The 13594-nt window shown below is 41.8% G+C and overlaps 1 protein-coding gene across 2 annotated transcripts in view; it reads right to left on the bottom strand.

Moving 5' to 3' along the window:
* Window positions 1-13594, bottom strand: part of OCA2 (OCA2 melanosomal transmembrane protein) — a 195156-nt gene that overhangs the window by 65899 nt on the left and 115663 nt on the right. For both annotated transcript variants that reach the window (XM_077343422.1, XM_077343423.1), the window contains 3 exons: window positions 7439-7586; window positions 6359-6416; window positions 5126-5234 (listed from right to left, as the gene is read on the bottom strand). In XM_077343422.1, coding sequence (XP_077199537.1) covers window positions 5126-5234; window positions 6359-6416; window positions 7439-7586 — 315 coding nt within the window. The remainder of the gene's footprint in view (window positions 1-5125; window positions 5235-6358; window positions 6417-7438; window positions 7587-13594) is intronic.

The raw sequence follows: 13594 nt of genomic DNA, 5'->3' as shown, positions 1-13594 counted from the left end.
CGGGCCTGTGAGAGGAGGGGGGGATTTTTTTTTTATCACTCGAGGCAGCGTGGCAACGATCATACGATCAAACGACAGCTCACATTAGGCAGCTGGATGGGTCTCTCCGTTGCAACGAATCTACACAGATTCGTTACAATGGGTCTGTTTTTTTTTTAAAAAAAACCTTTCTTAAAGGGAAAGGGGCTGTTTGGGAGCATGCTAACGGCTGCCCATTGGCTGCTTGACGGCCAGGGGTGGGACGAGCTTGGAAATAGTGCTTCCTTTTCTGCCGAGACCGGAAGCTGCGGGAAACTCTACAAAACGCAACTGGATTCCACTACAAAGGCAGGTATGCATAACGACGAATTCCACTATTTTAAATGGCGATTTTTCGTTCAGTGACCAATTTGCAACAAAGATCCCGGTGCGTAAAGCCCCTGAATGTACGCCACTACTTGGGACACATTGTCTCACTATTCCTCAAGGGCTACAGTTTGAAACTGAAAGGGAACAAGCTAATCTCTGGTGAAAGAAGAACCACAGCCATCCTGAAAGCTTTATGCCTAGTATGAATTCTTCTGCTTCAGTTGCTCCCCTGCTAGTTGCTTCCAGTGGCCCTCATTCTCCTGTAGCTGGGCATAAGAGAAGTTCTGATGTTCTTGCTCCCCACCCCAATCTACCATAAACTAAGAGTAGATTAAAGTGGTGATACCTTTTGCTTTGCACAGGTGACTGAGAAGAGAAATAGCTCTCACTGTGAACTACAAGACTGTCCCCATCTTTCCCTTCTCTAAGACATTCAGGGTTGCTGAAGAGAGCTGTTTACATATTTCCACATAGAGGAAGTGGAAGGAGCAAATTTTTGCTGCATTTCTTTCCATTGTCCCCAGCTGGAGGCACCTGGTCTTGGTCACGGATTCACAATTTAAAGGAAGGCTTCAGAGTCACAAACTCATTACAATATAGATTGTGGCAGTGAGCTAATTCTAAGCTTGAAAAGTTCTGCTGCAGACTTCAACTAAATCCCATTTTAAAGCTTCTAGTCAGGAGTATGGTGCACCCCAGAGTAATGTCAACTTTTTATCATCACTTAGCAGTGTTCCTCCTGTCAAGAGTCACACATTTGGCTACCAGCCTATTATATTCATGGTAAGCATGGAAACAATCCCTAAAGCAAGCAATCTTACATGACAATGACAACCAGAATCAGAAAGAGGCGTTATGTAGCTAAATCATGCCATTTTCCTAGGTAGCATTCATTTGTGTACTGACAAAATACCACCCTCAACCCGTTGCTATTAACATAATGCACTCAACATCATTTGTTTAAAGAGAAGGGAATTGCTGCCAAATGGGTCTGTTAGTGTCCTTTGTAATTACAGCGCTTAATTTCTCTGGTGAATTTCCTCCCCCAAAAAATCTTGTGGATTATGTAAATGAATCAATGAAGATACCAATTGGTTTCCAAACAAGTAAGAATATAACCCAGGGACATCCTAATCCTAGTACTTCAGCCCATTTCTAATTGAATGCTCTAGCAATAAGATAAACACTGAGATCTGTATAATATGTTTTGCTGATGAAATTGGACATCAGATTAAATAACATGCAGACATTTTACAGTGCTTAGGGCACATATTTGAAAAGCTGTCCTCAAATGCAAAATGTTTCAGATAATGTAAGATGTCACCAAATATGACAGGCCACTGTAAGGTTTTATGTGTGGAGAATTATGTTTACAATTGGTATAAGTCCACATTATTTACCAATTAATAAACTTCCTCAAGTTCCACTCTCCTCTATTCAAAGAAAACCTGTTTTGATATTTCTTCCTTCTGTTGTTCCATAGCCTAGATATCAGTTCCATAATTTCCTCCTACCTCTCTTGAAGAATGATTCAAGTGGGTAGCCGTGTAGGTCTAAAGCAGCAGGAAAATAGAGAGTCCAGTGGCACCTTTAAGACCAACAAAGTTTTATTCAAGTTATGAGATTTCATGCACACGCACTCATCCTCAGACATTGTATATGAGGAAGTGTGCATGTACACGAAAGCTCATACCTTGAATAAAACTTTGTTGGTCTTAAGGGTGACATTGGACTCTCAATTTGCCCTCTTGAAAAATGCTTATAGCATGATCAGACAACATTTTAAAATACTTGTTCATCTCTATTGTGGATGAGTTCACACATAACAAGTTTGTTTCTTAGTTCTTTATAAATCAAACAACTCAAAGTGAAACACTTGTAGCTCACTGATCAAATATTCCAGGAAGAGTTTTCATACCTTCTAATATCCTCTCTATAACATTTTTCTATCAACACTGATAACAGGATTTTGTAATCATGGGTGACTTCAATTTCCCTCATGTATGCTGGGAAACAACTTTCTGACCTACCTGGCCGACAATATTATTTCTCAAATGGTGGAAGAACCTACAAGAGGCTTGGCCATACTTGACTTAATACTGACCAAAAGGGAACAGCTGGTGGATGGGATGAAGGACATGGGTCACCGGTGGAGTGACCATGTCCTCCTAAAATTCCTTTCTGAGATGGGGGCCAAGGAAGTTTGTAGTCAGACATGTACATTTGACTTTCACAGGGCAGACTTTAATAAACTCAGAGACATGATGAAAGTGCCTACATTTCTTGGAAATTGGATCTGATTAGCATGGGGAAAGTAGAATTCTAACTGGATTAAACCCTAGCCTTAAAAACTATTCTTATTGATCAGCTGCATTCAGGGAAGGGGAGTGGCCAGCCAGCAGCTGTCAACCAGACTAGGCCTGGGGTGTAGGGACATGGGAGGACCACTATCAGCAGAATAGTGTTACGTTGCTTCTAGGGACAACTCATACCTCTCTAGAAACCACTGGGAATATTATGTGTTACCTAGAGAGGTTTTACCATAGAGTTTCTGGTGATTCCCAGAGAGGCTTGCCATCACTTCCTATTTCTTTCCCTCATTTTTCTCCTATTGGTTGACACCAGCAGCAAGCGGCAAGTGTTGCCAGGGAAACACTAAAGTTTTAGTCACTGTAATGATCAGAAATGCTGCTATCTAGTTATAGTCACTTTACATACAGACTAGATATGGCAAGAAGAAACCACAGTGGGTTGGGAAAGGTTTCCAGGAGAATTTCAGCACCTGCCTTTAAGATGTTTGTTTTCCTCTGGAAAGTCATTCTAAATCAATTGAAATCAATGGTTTTAGACAGGTTCAATTTTGCTTAGTATGGCACTGTTAGTAACTTTGGGCCAGTCACATGAACACTCATTCCCTCTTGATCTCAGCCTTATCACACATTGTTTTGAGAATAGATTCTCAATGAAGGATTTCTGTATATAAGACATCCTACTATGCTATAGTCAACAAGTGATGAATGTGCATGGCCTAGGATTATGAGAATGGTTTTTTAAAGTCTACACAGTAATGAATAATACATAGCACTCTTTTTCTATGAATGTAATTGGAAGCTGTTTTTTCATTAAGCTGCTGATTGTAAGGACAGCACTCTGACATCTGTAAATCTGCTTGCCAGTATGCATAAAACACTGAAGCAGCAGCCAGCATGCATTTGAGTTGTGTAGTACTGCAGCTCTGTGCTGGAAGAGCTCTCAAATCAGAGTGCAACTAATTGGTTAAGTCTTTGATTGGTCATGTTAGAGCCTGGGCTCTGTTCCCAGCATATACCTGTGGGATAGCTCTCTGCAGGAGAGAAAGATGATTCCAATTGCATATGATCATTCATTCACACGTATTCTTTGCCTCTCAAAAACAGATAGTGAGCAATGAAAATGCTTCTGAGTTTTATTTTCTCTTTTTTTATTCTTGTTCCGACAATGAATCTTTGCAGCAGCAGAAGCATCTGCCTTGTCTGAGTACACAGAAGATGACATCCCCCCTTCCAAGTATGGAAGGACTATGTAGAAACAGAGCTGCTTCTTATACTCTGCTTTCCATTACCCATAGGAGTCTCAAAGTGGCTTACAATCGACTATCCTTCTTCTCCCCACAACAGACACCCTGTGAGGTAGGTGGGGCTGAGAGATCTCTGAGAGAAATATGACTGTTACCCAGATGGCTTCAATGTGGAGGAGTGGGGAATCAAACCCGGCTCCCCAGATCAGAGACCACTGCTCTTAGCCACTACACCACACTGGATCTCAGGGTACCACAGGCAAAGTTATTCAAAAGTTTGCTTCTCAATCAGAGACATGGAAGGTTTCTGACTTCAGTATTTCACTGGGAGTGCAGCAATATGTGGTCTACTCAAGGACCCCTGATCTTCCTGGCTCTCCACTCTCCCTACTAGCCATTTCTGACCCCAAGACGGTTTATTTCTAGGGGTCTGGGGTCCTCAGCTCAGGCTCCTCTCCTTTCAGGTTGTGTGTTGATGGCTCCATGAGTGTGGTGGGTGTTTTTGTCTCAATTCAAGGGGTAGGGAGGGTGACAGAAGGGCCAAGCGTGGCCTAGTGCCCGGCTGTCACCTGACACTAGGCCCAGCCAGGCTCCTGGCTGCTCCGGGGTTCGTGGGGAGGGGGGGAGTGGCAGAAGTAAATAAGCACAGAAAATCCCTCTTGGTTTTTTTAAACTGTCTTGAGAGGTGGGGGAGATGCTGTACATTATTCTAGAAAGAAAATAGGACTGCTTCCATTATGAAGTCTGAAACACTAAGAGTAAAAAGCAGGCAACAATTAGCTTGATCTCATGTCTTGCACAGACAGCTGAGATTAATGCTCCCTAGCTTAGTTCGGGCAAGGTTTGCTATTTAGCATGCTGCACACACAAATGAAACTATCTTCTGGTGACATGTCACTTCTGGAGGGGCATGGCAGGGAAGCATGGCCAGCTGACATCACTTTGGGTGTTCCTCAAAGCCTGAAAATTTTTTCAGGGGTGCCGCCACGGTCAAAAGGCTGAAAAAGGCTGTTCTAGCCTTTCAATACACACTCTTCTTATGGATGCCACAACCCAACGAATAAATTTTCATAGTGTCAAAAATGGCTGCTGGGGTGAGGAGAACAAGGAACACTTTAGAATCCAGCACCAGTATCTAAATACATATTCCAAACACTGCATGAAACACTCCATATTAAATACTGCATAAATACAGCCACAACAAAGGCAAACTGAGCTTACCAAGATCCAAGTGAATTCCTGGAACAAATGAATTGAGAAAGAACATGAGAATGACAAATCCCAAAACAGTCAGGCATTTGATGAGCAGTATCTTGTCTGTTATTCTGTGCTGTTGAGAGGAACAAATATATGGCTCGTGTTAACAGAAGAAAAATATCATACATCAATTCTAGTTTTATCTTGCCTTTTTTACGGAGTCCAAGATGATGTATGAAGCTGGAAAGAACCAAATTCAAATCCCTACCCTGCCATGACGTACAGTGGGCCAATCATTTTGTCAACATAAAATACTTGTCTGAGGGAGGAGGAACATACAATGCACCGAGGTCCTTGAAGGAAAATGTTAGATTTTATTTCATTTATTTGTTTATTACATTTGTATACTGTCCTCCCCTGATGCTCAGAGGAGCATATGCTTGATTCCATTTGTTCATTCTCCATTGCCTCTTTATTTACTGAATATTAAGTACATAACAACAGTGGTCTTATAAGAACTTGAAGGGCATCTCATTTTCCCCTCCCCCATTAGTTTTCTTTCCCTTCCCAGAAAGTCTCAATAGCTTATCCCCCCTTTTCCTGTTTTCTTCTCTCCTTCCCATCCACCATCAACCTACCTTAATCTACCCCACTTCAGCTTTCCCTCTCTCTTTCCACCCTGCCAGCCTCTCCTTAAGGAAACTACGGCTAAGTCAAGCAGGGCCAGCTATCAGGTCTTGCCCAGGTATGCAGTGGAACACTTGCAAGGTCTTGTGGAAGGCACCTCATTTCCCCCCTGTATCTCCTTCTCCATGCTTTGTCCTCTTGGCAAACTTCATATCACTACCTGGCTCAAAGTCACCCAGTGAGCTTCCATGGTTGTGTGGGGATTCAAAGCTGGGTCTCCCAGATCCTAGTCTGAAACTCTAACCAGCACATCCCACTGGCTTGTGTGAGGTAGCTACTGTTAAACAATAGCAAGCAGCTGGTCCTGGATGACTCATGCAAGTCTGGTGGCAGTAAATTGTCTAGTGGTTGCAAGTAGGCCTGACCCCCTAGCTCCCATCCTCAAAGGTCAAAACAGGCCACCACCACCCCTGACTTTCACAATGATGTTTAAATCATGGCTTTGAGTAATATTCAACCTAAACTATCTCTAACAGTTCTCCGGTACAGCACTTGGGGACTGAAATGTGCTGGGAAGAATAATCAGCGGTAGTCGGCTGCTTCTCAGAAATGTGAAAGGAACACATTTACCTTTTTCTGAAGCTCCTGGATATTTGTTTCCCAGTTTTTATCTTCTTCTGATATTTGTCTGAAAGAAAAGTCCATATATGCACAGATAAAAAGACAGCTCTGTCAAAGTTGTCATTGAACAATATAGGGATGTGTGAATTCCCTTTGCTTAGTTTTGTTAGGGTTTGCGTTCCACTACAATTGTCTTCCACCAAGAAATAAGAATTTTAGGATGGTGATAACAGATTTCCCACAAGGAAAAAAGATACTTATTTGAGCCTAATATATAAAATCACATAACCGGCTTCCCTGAATATATAATATATGAAATTAAATAAATGATTTCCCTGAGAAAAAAGTATTGCTTTTGCAGTTGCCTCTCTGAAGAGTTATGCAAGCTACTATAGCTACTCCAAAGACATCTTGCATTTAGCCTACTAAGAATTCTGTCTGCCTGTTTCTCTCACCATCTGTTTCAAACTGTTATTTCTTCTCTGTCTCTCTCTCTGCCATATAAACATGCACACAATCAAAGTAGGTCTATATTCTGATGATTATTTCATTCAAGAAAATCATCTGTTCCCTCTTAATAAAACAGTTAGGGGTGTTGGCCCCTTGGCCCCGGACTGACAAGCGGAGGGGCCAATCGAATGTTCAGATCGCATGGGAAGATAGCGGGGAAACGATATTTTATCAAACATGAGTCTCCACAGGTCCCTCGTTCTTAACTTTATAACTCACGCTTCCAAATTTATTTACACATTAAATTTTAGACCTAAGCCTAAATCTTAGGTTTATACAAACAAAACATAAGTGAACTAGCCTTTTTACATAGGTCTATTCACGTTTGTTTAAACCAGTGATTCCCTGGTGGGTGCTGCAGCGATCCAGGGGGGGCGGCGATGGGCGACAGGTGCATTTGGGGGCGATGAATAACTATTAAAATTAAAAAAAATAAATTTCCAGGGCGCTGAGTAATATTTTTTCAGGAAAGGGGGCGGTAGGCCAGATAAGTTTGGGAACTACTGGTTCAAACAATGTACATGATGAGCAGAATCCATGCTCTCTCCACATGTGCTGCCTTTGTTATTTCAGTCCTACCTATGGAACGTTGTCAACTTTTTCCTCAGCAAGATATCTAGTGCAAAAACCTTTTGCATTAAAAGGCACTTAACGGCAGTTTCTTCTCGGCTGGCAGGGTTAATTCGCTGTGCTGTCAGTCTCCACACGTGGATTTCATGTTTCAGTTCTGAAATGAAATATAATTATTTAGGCTCGAAATGAAGATATAACACACCAAATCTATTTCTCTAGCCACAACAAAAGTAAACAATAGCACATGTATGATGTTTCCAGTAGAAAAGTAGGTACCATTAGAATAGAAATATAGAAATACCACTAAAATGGAAATAATTTCTGCATTGTTTAATGTATTGTGTTAATATTTATCCTTTGTCTCAAATTTCTACTTGATTTCATATTTCTGTAATCCTAGCCCTAGCCTGCTTATTGGATGTCCCATCCTGTTGGCTGTAGTAGCTTACACTACTTTAAGTCTTTGGGGAAATATGATTAAGGTGACCAGATTGTCCCACTTTTGGAGGGACATCTGGGGGTACCTGGCAAATTGTACTTATGTTGAAAGTAAAAAATATATATATATATATTACAATACTATTTTTACATTCTATGTGTTCTTTTTGTTGCTCCATATAGACCAAATTTTTAATCAAGAACCCCCCTGGTCAATGGTGTCCCGCTTTACCAGTGTGAAAATCTAGTCACCTTAAACATGATGGGATGGCTCAAACAGAATCATCTGAAGATCAGTCCTTCAAAGATGGGCAGGAAGGGTCCAAGTAAGGAAGTAAGGAATTGTGATTGCCCAACCTGGACAGGTTGCAGCTGTGAGTAGCTCACTCCGCCAGAAATCTGGGTGTGATCCTAAACGCCTTCCTCTCTATGGAGGCACAGATCACAAAAGTAGCATGGCTGGCATTTTTCCACCTGCACCAAGCCAAACCATTAGCTCCCTACTTGGTCCCAAAACACCTAGCCACAATGATCCATGTGATGGTCATCTCTACACTGGATTTCTGCAACTCACTCTATGCAGGACTACCCTTATACCTGGTCCAGAATGCAACAGCCAGAGTTCTCACGAGAATCCCTTGGAGGGCCCACATCCAGCCCATATTCCAACAGCTGCAACAGCTGAATCCTGGATCAGCTTTAAGGTACTAGTAATCACCTTTAAGGCCATATGCGGTTTGGGTCCAATGTACCTGAGAGTCCGTTTCTCTGCCTGCCAATACCAACCTGTTAATCATCCCTGGCCCCAAGGAAACATGTCTTGCCTTGAACATGGCCAGGTTGTTGTTTGTCCTGGCCCCCACCTGTTGAATGAGCTCCCCGAGGAGATGCCCAAGATATCACAGTTCCACAGGGGCTGAAAAATAGAGCTCTTCCACCAGGTATTTGATCAAAGTCAGTGACAACATCTATTAGACCCCCAGAATCCTTTCCTATCCAGATAAGTACAGTCTATGGGATTGTGGACAAAATATTACCTGAACATGCTATGTTATGATTGTTGACACAGTTACCAAACTTATCTTGTACTCACCTAACATTTTCTGTAAACCAGTGGTCCCCAACCTTTCTGAGGCTGGGGACCGGCAGGGTAGCGGGCCGTGCCCACGCATTGCGCATGCGCAAATGCGTCATGCGCGAACAAAATCGTGCATGCGCAAAAGTGTCATGCATGCGCGGTTTCGGACGCACATGGCGCATGCACGCATGCGCGATGAGCGGGCGCGGCCCACGCATGCGCGATGAGTGGCGCGGCCCTGATTCCCTCTCCCCGTCCTCCCGCAGTAAGAAGCTTCCCAGGCAGCAAGCTTGCGGCCTGGGAAGTTTTTTACTGCGGGGGGGCGGGGAGAGGGAGCCGTGGCCCGGTGCCATGGCCTTCGCGGCCCGTCACCGGGCCGCAGGCCGCAAGTTGGGAACCACTACTGTAAACCACTCTGAACCACAAGGGAGGGAAGTATATAAATGCAAATAAACAAAATAAACATACATAAAATATAGAGTGGGTATGATCTTCCATGAGATATGATATAGATATAAGTAACATTCCTTCTTTGCTTCTATTTCTTTGAAAAAATGGAAGTCTTTAAGCAGATTTGTATTCAGTAATGTTGGCAAATATCCCTTGCATTTTAAGTAACTTCTGTTTTGGCGTTTTAAAACTTAAAGTCCATACATTTATGGAGGTTAAAGCTAAAGGTCACAGTAATGCCAAAAGACATTTTGGAAGGGGTAAAACTTTGTGCCACATATACTATTTTTGAAAGAGAAATAATAGTATCATCGGGATGTAGTGGGCATGTTAGATCTAAGATCCTCATTCTGCCATGGAAGCTTGCTAGGTAAACTGGGCCAATCACATACACTTAGTCTACACTACTTCACAGGGTTTTTATGAGGATATAATGGAGGAGAATAATGTAAGCACCTTTGGGTCTCCATTGATGAGAAAGATGAGGTAAAAATTTAATCCTTAAAAAAAGACTTCCCTGAAAGACTAACTAGGAACATTTCATAAAGAATAAACTGTAGAAGCTGACTGTACTGATTCTTGTGCAGTTTTGCAAACAAATAATAAACTCAAAGCCTAGACTTTGGAGAGACTGTTTTCTGTTGACAGTGTTATTGAGGCATTAATCATGCATACTGTTCTCCAAGTAGTTCTTAATTTGCTGCAGATGTGGAAATACAGCCAGCACTTGGTCCAGGGTTTTGGACTGGGTTGTCTTCACTGATGACACTCAGCTATTTCTGTTGATTGTGTCGCCGTCTGTTGATACTCCCAGGCATTTTGGCCAGATGTCTAGAGGCCATTATAAACTAGCTCAAGCAGAATTGTCTGAACTTAAACCCAGCTAAGATGGAGATTCTTTGGTGGGCTCACATGCCAAGTGTAATGCAGCACTAAAGGACCTCCATCTTAGTTGGATCCTGGATTTATTTATTTATTATTGGCAAGCTGACCACATGGTGGGTAACAACCATAATAAAACCCACAATAAAATAGAATTCTAGCATTAAAACACATCCTAACCCAGCAACAAACTAAAATGTACCCCGACCCACTCAACAACCACCCACCCAGACTCAACAATGACCCACCCAGAACATCAGGGGTGTGAGGAAACCTGCTGTTCCAGTTAAAAATGAGGATGGGCCCCTGATCCTCATTACTTTTGCCTCAACCAAAGAACTGGCAGAAGAGCTCCATTTTCAGGCCCTGCAGAACTGAGAAAGTTCCTACAGGGCCCTCAGCTCTTCCAAGAGTTAATTCCACCAGGTCAGGGCCAGGACTGAGAAGGCCAAGGACAGGCATACTTCCCATGGTACAGGGACCCTAGCAGGAACCCTAGCAAATTTGTACCCACAGAGTGCAATGCCCTGTGGGAGGTATAAGGCGATAGACAGCCCCTCAGATAGGTGGCCCCAGATCGCAAAGTGCATTAAAGGTTAAAACCAAAACCTTCAACTTGGACCACAACTGGCAACCAATGCAGCTGCCTCAGCACAGGCTAGATATGGGCCTTCTAAAGTGTTCCAGTGAGGTTCCTAGTAGCTGCATTTTGTACCAGCTGCAATTTCCAGTTAAAGGCTCATTGAGATTGAGTAACAGAAGTCATTGCTGAAGGTGACCATAGCACGGATCACCAGGTCACAAACATCGCTTGCCTGACCAAAGATGCTGCTGGCCTCCCTACCTGAAAATTCCATCCACCCAAAAGAGGTGGATCTAAACCATCTAACACCCACCAGGAAATTATTTAACCAACAACGAAGTGGCTTTTAGCTTTTTTTAAACCAATATTTTAATGAATGTTTCATTATTGTTTTTATGTAAATTTGGATTGATTTTTTAAAAACTTGTTAGCCACCCTAAGACATTTAGGGAAGGGTAGGTTATAAAATTAATAGTAATATTGATGGAAGTATTGAAATAGCAATGGTACACAATCTGTAGAGTTCACCAAGAAGTTTTCAATACTTCCAGAAGATTATGCACTTACTTCACTGTGGTAATTTTCACTTCTCTTGCTTACCCATACTTAGAGCTTAAAAAATAATCAAAGTTCTACTTCAGATCTATCTTTATCATGAAATACCTTGCAAACATTCTTAGCTTTTCTAGATCAAAAAATGTACTTATTCAAATCTTTGCAAGTTCACTTACAATATAATCAAAAATAGGGTAGATATATTAATGTAATTCATTTTCGGGCACATTTTCTGCTTTTTTATTATAACAACAGTGAATCCAATTTAGCGTGTAACTAATGCCTTTTTTCTTGTTAGCATTTTAATGAGGGGGTTAATTATCTTCACAGCAGGCATAATTTTGAGAAATTGTTTAGATACCTCAGATTTTTCAATGTATCAGCCAAATAATTAACAATCAAGCAAGCTTGACCAACTCACATGAGACTTGTGGGGACTCCTAACCTATACCTAGAGCTCTCTACTCTGATACGATATATCAGGATGACTCATGATACACTAACTGGATTATAATTTCTATAAATAAAGATAATTATCTGTGAAAAATTACCATGGGATTCTAGTTAAGTGTTGTATGGGTTTTGGATTCTAAATTATATAGGTTGAACTACTTTAAAAATCATGTACCCAAGGTTAATACTTAAAATGCCACCATATAATATTGATGACTATGTTACATTTGATGTTTAAGCAAGAACAGTTTACCATTAGGCTAAAATGTACATTAAACTTTTATGCATCAAAATGATCAGGTACTAAGGGGATTTAAATGTTAATAAGGTTTCAGATATCTTCAAAAAGTAGTTAAAGATTGGTACGTGTTCATACATGTCTGGCATAGTTCATAACCAATTAAAAAACCTGAACTTGTAGCAATACTATATCTACACTGTGACTCTTTCTGCTTCAAAGTTTTCTGAATGCATAGTTGAATTTCCTTATGTTGAATCTTTTAAGTGGTCTGACATTTTGCTGATGCACATGATTCTACATGGTTATGGAAGTGTCTATCAAAGCTAGAACTGAAATCTTCCTCTGTAATAAATTTCCTATCAAAGTCTAAATAGATATAAGCAAAATGGTACTGGATGAACTGAAGGATTTTAATTTTCTACTTCATATCCATCTCCAAGGCCTTGGCTTCGTAAAAGAGGAAAAGATGAACCAAACCACTTTTCTTTGCATTCAAAGTCTCCAGAACAGCCTCGTGGGAAGTACTGCATAGAGTGAGTTGCAGAAGTCAAGTCTAGAGGTGACTGTTGCATGGATTACCCTGGCTAGGTCCAATGCAGACAGATAAGGTGCAAGCTGTTGTGCCTGGCACAAATGGAAAAATGCTAGATGAGTGACATTCATAATCTGTGCCTCCATTGAGAGGGAGGCATTCATTATCATGTCCAGGCTCCTGACAGAAGGAAATCTGTTAGTTGAGTTCCTCCAAGAGTCGGGAGGTGTGCCTTGGATCCATCTTGAATGGATTCAACTTCAATCAACTCCACTTGAGCCTGTCCACCACAGCCTCCAGGCATCTGGTGGTGTTGACAGATCACCATCTACTAGCAGGAATAACTGGGAGTTATCTACATATTGGTGACAACCCAGCCCAAACTTCTGGATCAACTCGGCAAGGGGTGCATATAGCTGTTAAATAACATCAGGGAGAGTACTGCAGCCTGCAGGATCCCACAAGTGAGAGCATGATTCTGAGAGGTACTCCTCCCTGATGCCACCCTCTGTTCCCAACCTTGGAAGAAGGACTACAGCTGTTTTGAGTGTTGTGCCTCAAATCCCAATGTTGGCTAAGCAGTCGGTCAAGAGCTCACGAATGACCATGTCAAACACCAACATCAGGACTAACAAGAACAGTAGTGCTGACTCAGTGAGATCCAGTTTTCTCCAGAGGCTGGCTGTGAGAGTGACCAGGGTCATCCCCTCCCCATAACCAGGTCAGAAGCCAGACTGGAATGGGTCAAGCACTGACATTTCTAAATGAAATTAATGGGCAATAGGTTCAGGGTAGACAAAGAAATACTCCTTTATTCAATAAGCAATTAAACTATGGAATTCACTGCAAGTGAAGGTAGTGATGACCATGAGCATAGAAGGCTTTAAAAAGGGGTTAGACAGATTCATGGAGGATAGGTACATTAATGGGTATTAGCATTGCTAGTGAAG

Source organism: Paroedura picta, chromosome 6 (genome assembly GCF_049243985.1).
Source record: "Paroedura picta isolate Pp20150507F chromosome 6, Ppicta_v3.0, whole genome shotgun sequence".
Classification (NCBI taxonomy): Eukaryota; Metazoa; Chordata; class Lepidosauria; order Squamata; family Gekkonidae; genus Paroedura; species Paroedura picta.
The sequence above is the reverse complement of the archived record's forward strand: the minus strand, read 5'-3'. Positions and strand labels throughout refer to the sequence as shown.